At 45.4% G+C, this 21,132-nt stretch overlaps 1 protein-coding gene and 1 long non-coding RNA gene across 4 annotated transcripts in view; one reads left to right on the forward strand and one right to left on the reverse strand.

The window, feature by feature from the left end:
* Positions 1 to 6,196, forward strand: part of LOC105020787 (glucosidase 2 subunit beta) — a 110,817-nt gene extending 104,621 nt beyond the window's left edge. For all 3 annotated transcript variants that reach the window (XM_034290713.1, XM_034290714.1, XM_034290712.1), the window contains 2 exons: positions 2,644 to 2,743; positions 5,473 to 6,196. In XM_034290713.1, the coding sequence (XP_034146604.1) occupies positions 2,644 to 2,743; positions 5,473 to 5,610 (238 nt within the window). In that variant the 3' untranslated portion in view covers positions 5,611 to 6,196. The remainder of the gene's footprint in view (positions 1 to 2,643; positions 2,744 to 5,472) is intronic.
* Positions 6,197 to 10,496: 4,300 nt separating this feature from the next.
* On the reverse strand, positions 10,497 to 11,730 carry LOC109615038. Its single transcript, XR_004575416.1, has 3 exons — positions 11,577 to 11,730; positions 11,111 to 11,158; positions 10,497 to 10,620 (listed from the first exon to the last, which is right to left on the reverse strand). It is a non-coding gene; the product is annotated as an uncharacterized LOC109615038 (long non-coding RNA).
* Positions 11,731 to 21,132: the final 9,402 nt, after the last annotated feature.

A 21,132-nucleotide genomic window follows, 5' to 3' on the forward strand; every position in this document is an offset into this window, starting at 1 on the left:
TTACAACTCTTACATTTTAACCTCAGAGGACTTGCAGATAGAAGTGCCATAGGTTCTATTGTCTCTAGCCATTCAGTTCCACACTGTGAAAGCCATGCCGTTCTGTCCCTGAGCAAGACAGTTAACCTTAATGGCTCCTCCTCCCACCGGAACATTCCCCCCAGGGTTGTGGTTAAAAATAATAATTGGTTCTTAATCAACTTGGCTGGTTATATAACGGTAAAAGAAAATTCAAGCCTGTCGATTATACAGTGGCTTGGAAATAGGAGATTTGTCCTTTGCCTATCTGTGTTATTCTCATGAAGGCTGTATGAGTTACATGTCAAAGGGACTCTGAAAAACATCTGTATGTCGCAGAGTTTGGAACCAAAGGTACTTCAGTTTTTTTTTTTTTTTTTCTCCCCTGAGTGTTTGAACAGAAACGGATTACACGGCTAAAAGCGTTCTTCCTACATGGTAAATTGATTGAAATCTCCGAAAGTAACTGACAGAGAACATTGAGTTTTCTTAAGAGGAGATATGATTGATCATCGCAGTGGATGAATGTCCTTCGGCTTTACAGGTATAACGACTCTGTAGAACTGCCCAGTCAATAGACGGAGGTATTATTACAAGAAGTGACCTGTCAATACTGTTCCATCCAGAGACTTCTGTGACTCCAGTAAATGACTGGTCTGTAGGGCTGGTGTCCGTGATAACCGCAGCCTAATTGACAGGACCTCTCCAGCCTCCTGGGGCATGGTGTAACACTGCAGAAATGTGAGAATGGAGGTCTGACAGGGGACGGGGGGGCCAGAGGCGATGAGAGGGGAGGGGGGCCGGCGCGGTAGAGACCACGCCGGGCTAACTAGTGGCGAGAGAGCAGCCGTTTCCCCGTTTGCCCGACCCGTCGTCCCCGGCGGCAATCCATTTGTGGACCCCCGGCACCAACTGAGTGCTAAAACCTAATCAGACGGGGCGGAGGGGAACGACACGCGGCTCCAGCTTCCACATGTGTGAGCAATTTACCTCAGAGTGACCCGTTGAGACGGCGTAAATAAACCAGGCACGCAGTGTCACGGAGGCATGGGAGAGAAGAAGCTTAGAGTGCTTATGGACCTGAAGGGGAGACTCCACGGTCCGTGTCTCTGAGTCCGGACAAGGTCAAAGAATCTTTAAAAGTCAAAAGAAGAGAGGCCACTTTTCGTCCGTGGGGTCGTGTGAGTGTTTAAAGTGGTATTGGATAGGCGGTGCCGTTATCCACTTTGTGTGATTGCACTCTGCCCTGGAGGGATTTGTGCTTCTGTCATCCTTTACATTTTTCCCCCAGAGATCAACCCAGGAGAAGGATCTCGTTATTTTCAGCAAGGGCCGTCATTCAATATGAATACTTTGCTGTTTGATGTTTGAAGAATCACCGGAGATCATACAGTCATGTTCCTTTGTAAATGGTCTCTTTTTCCCAAAGGAACGTTCTCATATGGAGGCCATATTCAGGTGCTATGGACATATTTGGATGAATTAATTATATTTATCCATTCGTTCTTGAAGAAAGTGACTTCATGTGGTCAGTTCATTTGTTATACTCGATCAGAACCGCAAATATGGACTTGCTTTTCTCCGCTGTGTTTTAAACAGAGGAGATGTGAGCTTCCATTGTAAGCCAAATGTACGCCAGCGCGGAAACACTTTGGTCAAACTATTTTAGGACTTAATACCAACGTTGTGGACATTGCCATGGAAATAATGACGGGACTCGATTTTTCCAAGGTAACATACTGAACGAAGGGGTTTGTCTTCCGCTTCCTTCTGCACAATAAAAACAACAAACCTTTATTAGTAGAAATTACGTGTTTTTTATTATAAGTAAAATATTGTTTATGCTTTGTCATGTTTTGGTTGCAAAAAACTGTAGAACTAATATGTACTGCTCCAAAGAATTAAAGGAAGACTCCAACTCACACTGACAATCAAAGAAACAGTTGAAATCACAGGCTGTTCCAACTTACGTGAGTTTCATCGCGGCAACTCATGACGTGACTCAGTTGTGCGTATGGCCCCCACGTGCCTGTATGAACTCCCGGATGCACCAATACATAAAGTCCCAGAAGTTCTCAATTGGATTGGGAAACGTGAGGGGCGGTCAGTGCCCGTCTCCTGGTATCTCCTCCGTGCTCTTGAGACTGTACTGGGAGACACGGCAAACTTTGCGATGGCACGTATGGATGTGCCATCCTGGAGGGGCTGGACTGCCTGTGCAACCTGAACGGGCTGCAGGTACCGCCTCATGCTACCAGTAGTGACGAGGACACTAGCAAAACACAAAACTAGAGAAGAATCTGTCAGGAAGGATGAGGAGAGAGCAATAGTCCATGGCCACCACCTGCAAAACCATTCCCTTTTTGGGGGTTGTCTTGCTGTTGCCTCTCCGGTGCATCTGTTGTCACTTTCATTGGCACCAAAACAGCTGACACTGATTCACAATCGTTCGTCTATAATTAATTATTTTGTCAGAGAAGAGAGACAGAGCCGGGGATCTGACCGCCGTCACCTGCCAAAACAGTGTGTTTTCCCCACTCGGTATGTCCGCTGCTCTGTGACGTTAAAATATGTTCTCATTATTTCTGTTGAACTAACATGGAACCTAAACTTTCCATGTTCCAGGAAGTGGGGGTCGTGGGCAGGTTCACCACAGCACCGGTATAGCCAGATGAAGTATGAGAATGGAGAGCCCTGCTGGCAAGGACCTACCAGAAACACAGTGGTGAGTAACCTCACACACTAACATCACACCAGATGGCAGAAACACTGTGGTAAATAACCTCATACAGTTGCATCACACCAGATGGCAGAAACACTGTGGTTAATAACCTCAGACAGTAAAATCACACCAGATGGCAGAAACACTGTGGTTAATAACCTCACACAGTAACATCACACCATATGGCAGAAACACTGTGGTTAATAACCTCAGACAGTAACATCACACCAGATGTCAGAAACACTGGTAAGTAACCTCAGACAGTAACATCACACCAGATGTCAGAAACACTGTTGTAAGTAACCTCAAACAGTAACATCACAACAGCTGGCAGAAACACTGGTAATTAACCTCAGACAGTAACATCACACCAGATGGAAGATGGGGATCCTTAGTGACAGGCAGACGGAGCAGTGTGAATGCCATTTCCATGATTGCGCCCTTGCAGACAGTTTCCAATCTGGAATGAAGTTGGATAAATAGCATTAAGTGTGAAACAGGGCTGAATGACAAGCGAACAAGGAAGTTGAAAATACATTATTATAGTAATATCTCCAGTCACTCCATACACTTTCTTGAAGAGTTCACAAATTCTCGTTTCATCACCGCGGCCACACTAATGCCTTTTCTGTCCCTTTTATATTTCTGTGTGTGTGTGTGTGTGTGTGTGTGTGTGTGTGTGTGTGTGTGTGCGTGTGTGTGCGTGTGTGTGTGTGTGTGCCCGGGAATTTGTTCAGTTAAAACGGTAGTATGTTTAATCATCTCATTTTTCAGCTTCCCCCCCCATCCCCTTAACAGTTCAAATGGATTCCAGTAAATGCAATCTGTAGATGTACGCACTCCAACCACGCGGGGAACCTTTGAGGGGCCCAAATTGAATTCCTTTGATATGACTCCCTTTCCCCCACTGCATGCAGACAGCATAAATGAAGTCTCCGCTAGAAGACGTTGTCCCTCATTATATTTGAAACGCCGAGCCCTTTGCTCCTTTGCCGCAGTGAAAGAGGCTTTTTTTTTTTTTTTGCCCCTTAGTGGAGTAGTGGAAATGTGGCCGGTGAAAGGAATTGTTTCTGCGCAGGATATTAAAGTAATTCAATGCTTTAGGGGGGCCATGTGATGTTCAGTTAGCTGGTGTTCTATAGCCTAGTGTTTCCATCCCTTGACATGACACTGGAAGGCCGGGTCGGACTTCTGGATTTTGTGTGGCCATCGCGCCTCGTTGACCGCGGATGGGTGCTCTGCAAGCTTCAGGGCTTATCAAAATAAATTGATATGCAGTATCTCACTGAAGTGAGTACGCCCCTCATATTTTTGTAAATATTTGATTCTGTGACAACAGTGAAGAAATGACACTTTGCTACAATGTAAAGTAGTGAGTGTACAGCTTGTATAACAGTGTACATTTGCTGTCCCCTCAAAATAACACAACACACAGCCATAAATGTCTAAACCGCTGGCAACAAAAGGGAGTACACCCTAAGTGAAAATGTCCAAATTGGGCCCAATTAGCCATCTCCCCTCCCCGGTGTCATGTGACTCGTTAGTGTTACAAGGTCTCAGGTGAGAATGGGGAGCAGGTGTGTTAAATTTGGTGTCATCGCTCTCACACTCCCTCATACTGGTCACTGGAAGTTCAACATGGCGTCTCATGGCAAAGAACTCTCTGAGGATCCCAAACGTTCACATCCAGTTCTATCTAGGGCCCGTGTCTTACACATCCCAGCGAAATCAGAAGAGTTGATGGTCGTTGCAAGATTTCCTTAGAGGCCTCGACGCCAAGCCATTCTGCTGCCTTCCGTATTTGCTCCCCGAACCAGGAAGTTCTCTTGGTGCAGCGGTCAAACAACTTAGATCACCTTTGTCCCCTATAGAGTATTCCAGACAATTTAAAACCCCAACTGAACGGTTGAGAGATGTGGACGTTTAGAAGATGTATCGGGGCTTCGCTGTGATTGCATTAGCGTAAAAAGACCCAGGCATTAACGAAGGCTCTGTAGTACTACTTTCACTGTATTCCGTCAGTGCTGGAAAGGACCAGGTAAATAATGAACCGTGCCAGTGTACGTCTGAGACACCTCCGGGTATTCCCCCACCAGGTGACTTTTGTTTCCGTCAGAGGGACAGCCTGCGCGGGTACGGGGCGGGGCTTGGAGATAAAAAAAAAAACGTTGCTATGGAAACCAGCCTAGAAGTAAAAACCCGTATTTAGTGCCCCCGGGGGGCGAGGGGCAGTGACTGACAGGGCTTCAGTCCACAGCTGTTTACTGACTGGATCCAGTCCGCACGGTGGATATGGCGTTGTTTATTGTAAAATGTAAAAAGGGAATGTTTCAGGAAAACGCCACAGATGTTGGCTCAATTGCAAATGCCCTTTACGTTTTCACGGGCGGTGGTAAATGCTGATATCTAGCCCTACTGACTGAATCCAGCCAATTCCGGTCATATTCTGTTGTTTTATTCTGCCACAAGATCACTGTGGCCCACTTCGATGACACAAACAAAGAAAAAACTCACGCAGTGAAAGCATTGTGACACAAATGCTTGTTTCCCCCCCACCCACCCATCCACCCACCCACCGCACAGCAGGATGTAACGTTTCCTGTGCTTTTCCACACAGTCCTTGGCTCCTTTACAAAAGGCAAACGACATGGTTGTTGACCCAGTCTAACAACGCCTACCGCTCGCCGGTCCTCATCTCCTCCCTGACTGTTCCCCTCCGTTGGTTTTTCTAGGTCACGTTGACATGTGGAACAGAGACAGCCTTGCGATCGGTGAAGGAGCCCGGCAAATGCCAGTACGTCGCGGAGTTCCAGACTCCCGTGGCCTGCCGGCCGGCGCTGAGGCAACAGGGCGTACACAGTGAACTTTGACCCCCAGGGATAAAGGAAGGGAGTCATGGCCACACGGCCCCTAAGGCTGACCGTGACAGACTGGTTCCAGGGGGCCATTGAGGCCCCTGTGTCCTCAGCCTGTCTGTCAGAACACATATCGCAATAATTACTGTTTGCTTGTAAGTCTTCCGTTACTTTCTGTTTCATGTCATCATTGTGTTTTTGGTGCGATTTGTTTCCCTGAATGTTGCAGTGTTCATTTTCTTTTTTGTAATTTTTTTGTTTTGTGAGGTGGGGGGGGGGGGGGTTGAGGAGTAGGAATCTTCATGTACAATTCAGTTCTTAGGCTTCACCTTTGTCAGATAGGACACATGTTTCAAGATGTCTTTTAATTACGGTGGATTTGTGTTTTTGTGGTTTGTGTGGTTAGCTTGTACAGTTTGTATAATGGAATGCACTCTGTGCCACTGAAAGAGCTTCTCAGAGTAATTCCTGTTCAAAAAATTTGAATCAAAGCTGTTTCCGAACACTGTCTAATAACGGCATAATACAATTACGACGTTTCTTTCCTGACAAGGAAAATACTCAGATTTAAATGAAAAATAAAGGGAATATTTTTCACGGAGTCAGTGCAATTTACAAACTACAATCCATTTCCATTTGTGGGGGGCATTTGCACATGTGAGTGGCAAACAAAACAATGAAGGCATCATAGTGCCTCACCACACAGTCACATTAGCGTTGTACTGGTGATTCCTGCTGTAAGGTGTCAGGCAGGTCAACCGCCAGGCTGACGAGCAGAGTGCTGGATTCATCAGGGTCCTGCTGGGACTCATGGCGGCCACTAATGGCGGATGTTTTGCCCGCCGGCAAGGAAGTGGCCCTGGGCTTAGCGTAGCCATTGGGAGCTACGCTTCTGTTTATCTGGACTCAGCTCCCCTTCGGGACTTTGATAGGAAATCCCTGTCTTGCATTTCATCTCCAGTCCGCAGGATAATTGTCAGTTTTGTGTTCGAGCGGGAGGGGACGCGCTTTGCCGATTTAGGAACGGAAAACTGGCATTTCGAAGTGACGGTCCGGGGAGCTGCTGCATTCTGAGGGGAACTGTGGTTCGCTGTCACCGCCATCTCTGTGCTACCCTGGCAATCCACGAAATCTGTTGGCAAATGGGAAGCTACCGTTGCGCCGCGGCCCGAGACGACGGGTGCGCAGAACACGTGAGGCAACAGCGCTTACATCAACAACCGCAGTCTTCCTCAGCTCACTCTACACATCCGCGGAGATGCACGAGAACAAATCACCGTGTCGGTCCAAGTCAACGACGGAATCCATTTTAATGAACCATAAGGAGTGTCAATGTTTACCTCTCGGGAGGGAAACCACGACATGGTGTGCGCATATAAATCTCCCATGTACAACTGGGGATGGGATTTAATGTCAGCATAAAACCAGAGATGGGCACTTAACTTGCCGAACAGCTGGAAACCGCCAATCACAGGGAAAATGTGCTGGGAGCAAAAGTACTTCAGGTATTGCAGATGGCACTGATACTGTATATTGGCGGCCGGGGAAATGTTGATAGCACAACATTTACATACAAATGCTTTGGGAGTGAATGTTAAAGCGGCACCAAAAAAAGGCATGGCGATACCGCATAGTGACAGTAATTACCTGCTTAAATGAGTTATCATTACCAACCAAATTAGATACACACTCATATGTGCGACACTGGGTGTGAGAACGCTTTAATGCCCGTAATTTCAATTTCCAGGAAGGAGCTGCACTGTGTTGCAGGGGTCATTGGGTGTTGCAGGGGTCATTGGGGCCAAAGTACATTTGCACATGAGAGGTATTTGAAGTCTTTCACAGACCCATGAAGGAGAGGGATTGCCAGTCTTTCACAGACACATGAAGGCCATATGTATTTTTACTGTACTACTAGCATAAATGCAAGCAACAATGACCAGTAGACATCTACAATGTTTTAACTTAATGTTTTTCTAAACAATTGTTCAGCGTTCCTGAGCTATTCTTCATTTAAACATTCTCGCCAGTCCCTCTCAGTTTTCATTAAATCTCCTCATACTTGCTTTAGACACTCAGGGCTGGTTTTGCAGACATATTAAGCCTAGTTTAGGACAAAAAAAAAACAAGCTCAGTGTATGTTTTTTTATTCCTAGACTTGTCTTAATCCATGTCTGCAAAACTGGCCTTCAAAGTACTATCCCTCACTCCCCAGTCCACTTTTATTTCTATAGGCATAACACTAATTCCCCTATTTTGGCTAGGTCTAATTGTAGCTAGGTTAAGAGTGGTTAATTTCACTGGTCAATACTGAGGCGTTGCCATCCGATATATGGGCCAAGCTTGGAAACGACAAATTGACATGATTGTAATTCAAACCCAGCCCTGTGTTACGTAGTGACTCAGTCAAGGGTGACCTCACGTTTTCCATGACCGAAGAGTTGGTTCTCGCTGCAGTTGCTCTGTGATATTTTTTTTACAGTACCGGGGCTGTATTGACCAATAGCCTCCATGTTTATAGGGAGGGTCTGACTGGAGTGCAGTGTTGCAACGTTCCGATTGGTTGGTTTGCCCGAGCTCCTTGCTTTGCAATCGCTTATTGATATTTAATTGGCTTAAGGTAACTCACAGAGGAGCACAGCAGCAGCTTGCTAATACGCTACATTAGAGCATCTGCTCCCAGTCATATCTTATCCCAATGGAGAGGCAGGGGGTTCAGCTTAAGGCCCCTGCTCACAAAGAAACAGAGAGAGATGGAAAGAGACAGAACAGAAGTGAGAGTGAGCGGGAGGCAGGGACGGGCAAGATGCAATGCAGACAGACAGAACGCCGGGGTAAAGACAGCGCTAGGAGGAAATCCTAAGCAAGAGGCAGAGAGGAAATACGAAGACAGGAGGACGGAGGGAGGAGGAGAGAGACAGGGGACAAGGAAAGGGAGGGCCGAAAAAGAGACTGATGGTGGAAGACGCTGCGTATTATATACAGTACAGTACAGCTGTTTGTCTACCGGTCGAAGCCCAACACCCACCCTGCTGGGCGGAGCAGTGTGTGAGGACAGAGCCTTCGCAGGGTGGAGGGGACTCCCACGTGGTGCCCGCGAGAGGTCTATGTTTCTGGGCGGGGCTGACGGCCTCTCAAAGCGACCTCATTTTAGTAGTTAAGCACCAGCTCTTTCCACAGGTACCTCTAGTGTCACTCATCGCATGTACAAGCACTTTCACTCTTCAAAAAAGCAGTTGGGTGAGGGCTGTAAAATGCACACACTGTAAGACTGCCGTTCCTGTAGACGAGCCGTGTCCATGCTGTTATTTCCCCGACACCTCCAGTTCCAAAGGTGAAGCTTCCCTGTGAAGGTGCGTCAAATCGTCGTAGGGTTAGGATTTTTAGGATATGTTTTTTGTTGTTGGATTCATGCACTATATGCTTCTTTGGATGGGAAACTGGTGAAAGACGGTGTGGAGATTTTTTGCTGAAAGAGCAGTAGGTTGGATTGAAACCCAGGCTGCAGCAGGACATGTAGACCAGAGGTAGTGGCTTAGACTGGAGGACACGGCTGGACACGGCCAGGACACGACTGGACACGGCCAGGACACGACTGGACACGACCAGGACATGACTGGACACGACCAGGATACAACTGGACCGGCTCAGGACACCGGTTGTAAGTTTTATACTGAACCTGAGGCTGGTCTGAGATCTGCCCACGGTGCATAAATGCTGCAATTAAGGTTCTGTTCAATCAGGCTGTAGAGGGACTTCCTGGATTTATTGGTTCCATCTAAAACGAACATCTGCTGACCCGCCCGCCCATCCATCAGTCCACCGACAGACCCGCCTACTGCCTCTGTCCTGGTACTGCACACGGAGGGCTGGGTATGTTCTGCTCAGCTACGACATCCCCCCCCCCCCCCACTGGTCCCAACGGATCACAGTTCTGACGGGGACAACCATCAATTCCGGGCTTGTCCTTGCCCGGCTGACGGGGGCCAGGGTAACCTGGCAGATGACAAATTCAGCACTACGGTCTCAGTGGCTTGTTGTAAATGACACTGATGACACAGGACAGAGCGCCAGGACAGCGTGGCAGAACAGAGCGCCAGGACAGCGCATTTGAAACGTTTCCTCCCAACTGCAGCATGGCGAAAGATTGTGGACTGTATTTCTTTTTATTTATTTCCTTAGCACACCCTAATGAACATGGTAAGATGGGGGGGGTTCAGGGGAGTGCGGATGAAAAATAAGCACATGAGACATTCAATGAGAGATGGACAGAGCAATGAGGAAAGCGGAATATGGCATAGACATATAGAGAGAGAAAGAGATGGTATATATACACATTAGAAAGAAAGGGTTAGAGGCAGAGAGGGGGTGAGAGAGACTGTCTGAGGGGGGGAGAGACTGTGAGAGGGAGGGAGGGGGAGAGAGACGGTGAGAGGGAGGGAGGGGGAGAGAGACGGTGAGAGGGAGGGAGGGGGAGAGAGACGGTGAGAGGGAGGGAGGGGGAGAGAGACGGTGAGAGGGAGGGAGGGGGAGAGAGAGAGACTGTGAGAGGGAGGGAGGGCGAGAGACCGTGTTCTACACTGAGCTTGGTTTCTCCACATGATCCTCTTTAATGAGGGCAAAAGTAATTGTTGGTTGTCAACCTGATAACGGTCTTCGCTCTAGTCTACGTTGCAGTTTCCACACACTTATACAATTACGCCAAATTATGGACGGAGGAGTCGTCTCCACGCGTCGACAAGCACCTCGGTCGCTCCGTCTGCAATGGGGTGAATAAGACAATGACAGTCCTGAAAGAAGGCCCGCCTTTACCTCGCTCTACAACCAAACAGCATCAACTGTGGAGCAGAATGAAGGGGAGTCAGAGAAGATTCAGGCTAAGATTCATTCAAACCCAACAGTGAAAATTCTACAAATGTCTTTATTTATAATATAGGTCAATTTAAGGACATTTTGTACAGGACAGTCTGGTAGTAGTTGTAGGTTTTTTGCGTACTACTGTTCTACACACACCAGGTTTATTCCCTGTGGACAAGACGTGGAAAACACATAAACGTCACATTGTAGAAACACTTACACTGCCCTGTGTTACACCACCCAGTGTAGCATTGCCCTGTGTTACACCACCCAGTGTAGCATTGCCCTGTGTTACACCACCCAGTGTAGCATTGCCCTGTGTTACACCACCCAGTGTAGCATTGCCCTGTGTTACACCACCCAGTGTAGCATTGCCCTGTGTTACACCACCCAGTGTAGCATTGCCCTGTGTTACACCACCCAGTGTAGCATTGCCCCGTGTTACACCACCCAGTGTAGCATTGCCCTGTGTTACACCACCCAGTGTAGCATTGCCCTGTGTTACACCACCCAGTGTAGCATTGCCCTGTGTTACACCACCCAGTGTAGCATTGCCCTGTGTTACACCACCCAGTGTAGAATTGCCCTGTGTTACACCACCCAGTGTAGCACCGTTACCCCTGTGTATAAGGCTTTGTAACTGACATCTTATACATACATGTGGAATGTGTTCATCCAGCTCAGAGGGAATCCAGTCTTCGGTCCACTTGCAGGCGCAGTAGAATGAATATTGCAGAGGCCAAGCCAATACAGCATAGTGGAAACACGCAGACACACACACACACACACACACACACACAGGCGTGTGAAAGAAGCAGAAGCACATGTATGCATGCATATTTCAGTGACATCCACCAGGCGCAGAGGCGAAGACATGGAGACGCGATTGCAAGTGAGTCTTCACACAAGCCTGACGTTGACGAGGCTGCGGAACAAGCAGGGCGCACTTACTCGTGTCAGGGAGAACACGGAAGAACTGTCTCTACGAACACCACACAGGCATGTTACTGAGAGCACAACTCAGCGGCCAAAGTAACCACAGTAAACAGCCAAGTACACATTCCTGTTTACAGCAACGACGCCTGACAATGTTGCTCAGTGACAGAATGGGGTTTTTGTCATACCTTGTCAGATTGGGGATTTGGATCGGCGAGCTTTGGCTTGCCAGCCCAGCGCTCTTGACCGCCCTGCTTCCCACTGAGCGGTGGGCAGTCTCGGTCACGGGTCAAGTGGGGAATTCTGGGCACGCCCACAGTAATAGGTCCCACCTGGTGCTGATTTAGGAGCTGGTGCGTGGGCGGCGCTGGAGTCACTGCAGGTCACAAACAGCCCAGTGGTCCCGTCTGACCCTGGCCCATATTGACCCGGAGGAGACGTGGACAGAGCCCCCCGCTAAAATGACTCAAATGTTTGAAATGGACATGGCTTGAGTAATGTTCAACGGGTCGTATGTCACGTGAGCGTTTAAAGTGACTGTAACTGCTCAAAGGGACGCCTTAATTTAAGAAGCCACCCACCTTATACCTGGGAGGCGCGGCAAAACTCTCGTGATGTATCGGATCACAATCCAAAGTGCCTATTGCGGCATCAAAGTCACTCCCGATGAATGTTTAATCGAAGCAAGCGGCCTAGCTCTGCTGTTAGTAACCTTGGAGCAACCTCCCGGGCTGAACCCCTCCCTAGAAGGGCTCCCGAAATAAGTGAATGCCTCACAAAAGCAGGGATATAGTGTGTGTGTGCGCGCATGTTAATGTGTATTTGTGTGTAAGCCCGTGCGCACATGCATTTAGTCTTGGCATAATTTTTTCCTTGTAAATGTTGACATAATTTGACCAGGTATGAAAACCACAATGTTTTGTTAAATGTATTGAAATCGTCAAATCATGCGATAAAACAATTGCGTTATGTTGGTGGTACTAGAATCTCAGTCGAAAACATCAAAATTCCAAAGGCATAGTGGAACCAAAACCGTAAATAACTTATGCATACGGTAGTAATTCCATAAATGCATCTGTTTCTTGAACCCATGTCAGGTTCCCCAAACGATAGTTAAAAGGAGGTGAGTAAATGTTTTTATTTTTTTTACCATTGTTTTGAATTTCTTGCTGTGCCGGAGGTTGGCAACGCCGCTGCTAACACGAAGCCATACAGACGAGCGCAGGGAGAGGTTAAAAAGACCCTTTCAAATCGCCTCCTCGCACTATTGTAGGACGTCGGGTGGAGGCGACGATGAAACGTTGCTATGTTTTAAGAAATAAATTATGTCTCTGCATCTCTATAATTGTAAACCAATTCAGAGTTGACTGATAGGATTCCATTCCACTTTCTCAGCCTTATCCCCCTCCACCAACTGCCATGCATTTTTTATATGGTAATTATTGAATGATTTCTAAACAGTATTCTCCCAGCTACGGGCAGCTGACGGAATCGGGTAGCAGTTTTCATGTTTGTGTTTATAACTATTCCCTGTGTGTGCCAGCAGACAAGCCAATCAATTAATTCTGCTGCATTAGGTCGACTTGGAAAATATGATAACTTCCATTTTAATGTCGTTTTTCAATTGATGGGATGTGTTGTGTGATTATTTAATGTACTCCACGATACAAGATAGGGTTTTGGAAGCTTTTTGGGCAACGGGCTGGGAGTAGCATTAAACTCTAGCTAGTTCCACCATTGGGGTGCCAGGACAGAAAATAGTATTGTTTGGGCTAAGCAGGAAGTACCCTATGGTATAGTTGGTATAGCCAAGAGACCGGAGGTGGCAGAATTAATTTCTTGTGTGGGGGTGTGAGGTTAGAACTTGGCTTGAAGGTAGGGATGGGACAGGTCCCATTGCACTCTAGGAATGGTACAGTGAACGTGAATGGAGAGGTCTTGGAGAGGACAGGCCTTGCCTTAGAGGAAGAGCAGCTTTGTCTTGTCAAGGTTGAGCTTGAGGTGCTAGACTGACATGTATGCTAGGCATGAATTAATGAGTATGTCCACCTGGGTGTCATAAGGGGGGGTATCAAATAATCTGTGTTTAGGATATCAGAGATTGTACCGTTTGTGAGCAATTAATATATTTTATGTTTGGAGACTGAATGCTTTTGTGGCTTTACAGCACTATCCTGTTGACATCCTAATAAATAATAATTTTAAGTGTGCCTGTATAATGTTATTTGGTCTTTTTTGCTTTGCTCCAGCAGAATGCCAAAACCTCAGCTGAGAAGTGATATTTGACATTGCAGCCTCCAACGCTATCTTTCAGACGCTAAAATAAAACAGATAAATATGGAGGGGGAGGCTGGCCTCCCCATGGAGCCTCCTGTCTCCAGGCAAGTTCTCTGCTGTTTGATGGAGCTCAACAGACAGGTTTCTCCATCGATGCCACAGAACATCGGAGGCAACAACTATACTGCATCTCCACTCACGGTCTCCCAAATCTGTCACAGTGGACCAAAAACCCAGGGAATTCCACCTTCTCTGTGTTTAAAAAGGTCTAAGAGGAGTATGGATCTGTGCCTCGAGCGTGAGTTTGGGGTCTACGGACGCACAGTCCATTGCGTCAACAGGGTGTAAAATACACACATAAACAATAGCCTAGAATGTACACCAATTTTGCTGGGCTGCAGTGCGATAAAAAAAAATGAGTGTAAAAATGTTTCAAGTATCTGACATCTTCTAACCTCTCACGTGTCTGGTTTGATTAGCCCAAGTGCGTTCACTGTACAACCACCACCACTCTTGTCAGACATTCAGTGAATGAATTAATCTTCATGGTGACAAGGGCGAGGACTCCTACGAGAACCAAAGTGCAGTATTGATCACCTTAAAATCCAAATGTAGTTTCCATCTCGTTTGACTGAAATTGCATTTTATTACACTCTGTTGTGTCTCAGTGTACGCTAGTTTAGATTGAAGTACACCGCACAAGCAGAATTCTCCTTGTAATGAGATGGACACACGGACAACCTTTATTCTAACCTTTGTAAAGAACGCCCAGGTAATAAAAGTACAGTGTCAGTTTTGGACACCAACACTTTACTGTGATCAAAATGGCAGTTGACATAATAGCAGTTTATTGATACAAAGAGACATACACAAAATACAGGATCGGTGAAATCTTTGAAACAAAACTCAGACGATCCCCTCTTTGTATAGCCAAGAGGGTGTGATAATATCTCACTAAATTACTGACCTTTCATCAAAGCATGTTTATCTGGTATAAATCAGCCCAGGCTTGTTTTTATTTTTAGTTTGGCGCTACACCCTAGGTCAACCAAAAGGTGGGTTGCTCTTCTGCATTCCACAAGAACAGTTGAATGCAACTACCTTGTCCCCTCTCTCAGTTACAAATCCATTAGCACATCTGGCATTTTTCTACTGGCTAATCACACAGACTTTTCCATCAGCCCATTACCTAACTAGTAATTCTACAACCTTCTACAACACTCCCGATGTTTGTTGTCTGTGTACCTTTATAAACTAACTCATGCAGCCAGTGATTTAAATTAATTCCTCCCAGAGGTCTGGCGATAGTTGATCCATGAAATTAGCAACAGGTGTCAGGGCCCTGAGGAGAGGATTACTGTAAGACCAAGAATGCAGATGTATATAGCGCTACAAACATGAAGCCATAAAACAATGTTAGAATAATTTCTAAATGACTTTGTGATTAAAAAGACCAGAACGAAGTATTAAATGCAACATTAATTTGACATTCTGTGTTAATGCTATGCCAACACTGATGTGTCCTTCTACACAATGATGTAAATAGTAGGCTGTACAAATGCTATGCTAATGCCATGCTAATGCTATGCTAAAATCTACTTCTGTATTACAATAAGGTAAATAGTAGGCTGTACTAATGCTATGCTAATGCCATGCTAATGCTATGCTAACATCTACTTCTATATTACAATAAGGTAAATAGTAGGCTGCCCCAGCCGGGCTGCAATGAGAGGAATCTCTAACTGGGCAAATACAGAGTTCGCGAGGCCTCTGGGCTCCACTGTAACTTTGATTAACTGCAATAAGTTCTGTACATATTTGAAATGTTAATAAAGTTTGGTGTTAGCAATGGAAAACTAATTAATGTGCAGAAACAAATTGCTTGGATATCTTTTCCTCCTCTATGCCTGAATCCTCGAGTAAGCCTGCAAGAGCAGTGTACCCCAATGGAGGTAATCCTTTCTGATTGTTCAATGAAGATTCAACTGCCAACGTTAACTAGTCCAGGCTTTTAATTTCCAGCAGTGGCAATTTCATGCCTCTGTTTGTTTCATATAACACTTTTTTACCCATTTTTTGTTGAAAAACACCTAAACTCAGAAGAAGTAGGAGATAATATCTGGGTTTAATTAAACATATTCCATTGCATTTCTCTTCAGGTGTATACATTTTTTTATTTTCAGAATTTTCCCTCAGCAGGTTAGCAGCTCAGTGCTAAACTCCCACTAGGTACTATGGCTTTGGCCTGTGTCGTCAACTACAGTAACTTGCCTAGCGATGCACTGCCGGGTCCAGCAGGTCCTCACATACATACTTGGATGTTTTCAACGGACCCAGACCCTCTGGGTTGTCTCTGCTTCTCATAGCAAGGGGGGCCAATGAGAGCACACCTCGCTGGGAGTCAGATGAAACACTGTCGTGCTCTGACAAAGTACCAGAAAGAGACAGTGTTTTGGTTTGCCTCTGGACAGATGAGGGAAGTCTCTCTCTCTGGTGCTGTGTGGTCATTCCTAAATCAGCTGTCACCGGATGAAAGCAAAAGTGTTTAGCGTAGCTGCCAACAGCTATACCCCCAGCCCTAACATTCACACACATGCTTACTGTATATTCCAATACAAATCCACACACATGCTTACTGTATATTCCAATACAAACACACACACACTTACTGTATATTCCAATACAAACACACACACACTTACTGTATATTCCAATACAAACACACACACACACTTACTGTATATTCCAATACAAACACACACACACACACTTACTGTATATTCCAATACAAACACACACGCTTACTGTATATTCCAATACAAACACACACACACACTTACTGTATATTCCAATACAAACACACACACACTTACTGTATATTCCAATACAAACACACACGCTTACTGTATATTCCAATACAAACACACACGCTTACTGTATATTCCAATACAAACACACACACACTTACTGTATATTCCAATACAAACACACACACACACTTACTGTATATTCCAATACAAACACACACGCTTACTGTATATTCCAATACAAACACACACACACACTTACTGTATATTCCAATACAAACACACACGCTTACTGTATATTCAACCCACTCTCTTCCCTTTGCGTACATATAACACAGGTTTACACTTCACAATTTCGTGCTATGCATACGCCAAAGTACTTTTTTGCGTGCAGTTCAGACGCGATCTCCAATTAAGAACAATGGTGAATAAATGCAATATTACAGTTTTACCTTTACCCTTTTACGTTCTCTCAAGAAAAAAGTAAATCTACGGCTTTTAAACGATTAGTCACTCTTCGGGAAATCCGAGCCTCGATGATGGTGACGTCAAATAGGTTTCAGTTGGTGCGTGTCAATGAAACGATTTTATTGACCATTATTATTAATGGGAGGAGATCGCGTCTCAACTGCACGCAAAAAAGGACTTTGGTGTATGCATAGCACGACATTGTGTGAACCCATGTTATATGTACGCAAAAGGAAGAGAGTGGGTTGGTATATTCCAATACAAACACAAACACACACAAACGCTTACTGTACATTCCACACACATACAGATACAGACACACTAACACACAGAAGCATGCAGAGACAAACACACACACACACACACAGAATTGCAAACAAACAAACACACACAGGCACATTTGCTGACACGCGTACAAACACACATGCCCGCGCATGCACGCAGCATCTCCACTGGGGCTTCCACTCTCCCCATGTGAGTCTGTCTGCTCTTCAAAAGCCCATATCAACATACACGGTAGGAGGTCTGGAGCCACTGTCCGGTCTGACAGCAGGAGGAGGGAGAAAAACACTATGTCAGCTTCACCTCCTCCACTTTATTTCTCTTTTGGCCTCTCGTCCCCTTGCCTCGGGCCCTCAATTACATTTTTTTACGGGGGCGCGGCGAGTGGCTGTGTGTGCCGTAGAGAAATCGAATGGGCGTCGGTGGAAGGTGATCATGGGGTTTCCTGCGTGTGTGTTTTCGTCCGTCACAGGGGCCGAGGCACAGCGGGAACAGAAACAGGGACTCGGGGCTCTTTATCAGCGGCACGCAGGGGCCCGAGTTGCGCCATACCCCGCTAGCACTCCTCACTGTGAAAGTGACATTCTATTATGTGTTTGTATTTGGATTGTTCTACCACAGGCAGCTTTGGGAGCGAGTGAGAGAGAGAGAGAGAGAGACAGGGAAATAGCAAAAGAGAGATGGGAGTGAGGGGGAGAGAAACAAAGCGTAAAAAAACAGAGGGAGGGAGGGAGAGAGATACAGAGGAACAGAGACATGCAAAACAGAAAGGCTTATGTATTTGCGGGTGCTGTGTACGTTTATAGAAGTAGAGGTGTATTGAAATTCATACTCTAAACCAGACACACTGGTACCTCCGAGGTCAGAGTAATGCCGCCTCCATTGTCATTCTTGTCAGTGTTTGCATACCCGGGAAAAATAAGCAGCAGCCTCCTCCACATAATGGTCAGGGGCGGACCGGTCATCTGGCCTTTCTGGCAAATACCAGACAGGCTGGTCAATTGTGGCCCAGTGGGTCTGTGAACAAAAACGTTTTGTGAAAATTATCATCACTGGGTAATATTGGGAATGAAACCTGACACTGGTAGACAGCCAGGCTGCTGCTTTGTTAAAGCAGGGATCAGATATTGAGACAATAGCGCCGCCTCTCCCAGCCTTTGTGCCTGTAAAAAGCAGAGGTATGAGCGCGGCCTGACTGAACCACTCTGAATTGTATATACATAGCTACACAAGGACTGACAGTACATGCTATATAAACATATTGTGTGAGCCGAGTTATCAGGATGTAGATTGTATTGTGTTGTTGTAAGTAACTCAGTGAGGGGGCCAGGGTTTAAAACATTTGCCATAGTAAGGGAATTTTAGAATGGCCCTTAAAATGGTCACATGATGACCAAGTCTCAACTTGCAAATTGATAATTGGTTTAGGAGATAAGATGACATAAGAGTGACATCTGGTTCTATTAAAACAGAGAACAACAAGAAAGGACTTGCTGCACACCTGTACCTCATTGTCTTTGGGTTTGGTTGTGTCAGGGAGACTTTATGCTAAGGTGAGATCTGTTTTCGGATGTTCTTTAACATTTAAGAACGGTGATCACGTGAGTGTTGTTCACCTTTAAAAAACGGACAATGGGACAACCGAAAAAGCCGCATTTGAGGCTTTCCATATAAAAATGATGGTTTCCATGACATGCTGTATGTTTTTCGATCAAATACACAAATTAAAATAATTTCTGCCGTCCAATTTAACCTCCCAGACATCACCACGAAGACGGCGAGTGACTCTTAACATTTCCCTGCCGAGTCCCTGCTAATCTCTGAGAGCACTGGCTGAGTCCTTGAGGACGGCTCGATGATACTGAACATCGGAAGAGCAGTTTCTCCCCGCTTGGAGCATCCTCTGGGTTGATTTTGTAAAGACGGTAGTCAGAGGCATGGATTACTTGGCTTTCCAGAAGCCAGTGTTGGGAGAAGGCTGGCTCGTCGAGTGGTGCCTTTGCGCCGGCAGTCTGTCGTCAGCGCAGAGCGTTTCTTCTTGGGACTTGTTTTTATTTTCTGCGTCCCTGCGAAATGGGAAATGACACGCTTTCCCCACGCGCTCGCGCCGACTCATCGGCCTGACACGGATTAGTTAAGGCTGTTATTATAATCTTCAACCCTTTTCTCCACAGCCTTGTTGTCAAACGGAGGTGCCAAGCACCCCCCCCCCCCCACCCGCGCAGGTTTGGCGTTACAGCCTGTGTAAATGCAACCATACTCACAGCAATCTTTCTAAAATAATGCGGAAGCAGATGCTGAAAAAAAAAGGCTAGTGATTAATGCAGACAAAATTATGGGATGGCAGTTGGATTAGAATGCAGATGACTGTGAGTGGAAAATATGAACGCAAACATAAAAAAACAGCCATAGCCTAGGCCAGGTATAAAAAATGAGATCAATAAAGGCCTGACAAAATGCATTCGAGTGGGTTACATGAAAAAAAGAGAGTAAATGAACCAAAAATAGCTTACCGCGGTTCAGAGCCAACACAGTTATCTGGTTAAATGAATTGGCTTCAAACATGGAATATCAAGCCACTCGTGATCTCAGCAGCACATTTTGATGTGGCCTACACGTCTTTGGGTAAAATCAAAACCACGTAATCCACTCAGCATGTAAACACCTTTCTACAAAAGGCTTACATACGGTTCAATTCACAGCCGTGAAAAAGCAATGGCCAAAAAACCCATACACAACAACATTATTCATCATCTAGCTTGGAACTTAGTCACACAGTCTATTAATTGAAATGAGAGAGAAAAATCAAACAAATGTAAGCCTATATACTAATGTAGCCAAGAAACACAAGTGATTGATTGCCTCAAATCGCTGTATATCTCCTACAATCTAACAAAACACAGCTCACAGAGCGATTTAAACATCCCAGTTTCACCAACCACGCACAGATTATCTTTTGGTCTAGGTTATACAAGTTCATAGAAAAATTCAACATTAGTCTAACTGGCAAATTGTAAAGGTAATCACATTTTGTTTTCAGCCTACGCTTTAAATGAAGTAAACTAAGTATCAGCTACAGCTGCTGAGACAATAACAAGAAGCATTTCTTGGGCATTTATTTAACAAGCTGTGGTATATGGGGCTTGAGAAATTTGACCACAAACGAAAAACACAACCTCCATGATTTCAACAGTATAATTTGGATCATGTTGCGGGGCTATGGGGTGATTGTTTCTTTAGTTTCTGTCTTTATTTGAAGACAGCCTGATATTATGGGGTCTATGGGTATAGCAGTCAACCAGGTTTCTGGGGTCATCTTAACTCTCAGATAATGATATCTGTAGAATATAAACATCAAGATGAGGATCACTGAATATAAACATGAAGACAAGAACCATAGGATATAAACATCCAAGTAAGGATCACAGAATTTCACATTTATTTTATAAAGCCCTTTCTAATTTAGCAATTGTCACAAATGTTTTTACAGATACCCCATCTGAAACCCCAACGAGCAAGCAGGAAGACAAGGACCATCAAATATAAACAACTAGATGAGGCCCATTAAATATAAAAATGAACACGAGGACCATAGAATATAAACATCAAGATGAGGACTACATTAGGTAAACAAAATTTGTCACGTATCCAATACGTCCCACAGAGTTAAAATGTCTCATCCTCTATCTGTAATTTAAAAAAAAGGATATTTCAGAGGTGCTTGTTGGAAAACCATGGCAGAAAGGGCCCTTGTGAGCATATCTGTGACACTTTGCCACAAAAACCGACCACTCCCCTGCCACTCAGCATCATCCACTCAGATTATTTTAATTTAATACATTCCAGAGTGTTTCACCAGCAGATGAAGGGCGTCCTTTTCATTAGGCCTCAGTTTCTATGAACAAACGTT

Source organism: Esox lucius, chromosome 24, assembly GCF_011004845.1.
Source record: "Esox lucius isolate fEsoLuc1 chromosome 24, fEsoLuc1.pri, whole genome shotgun sequence".
NCBI lineage: Eukaryota > Metazoa > Chordata > Actinopteri > Esociformes > Esocidae > Esox > Esox lucius.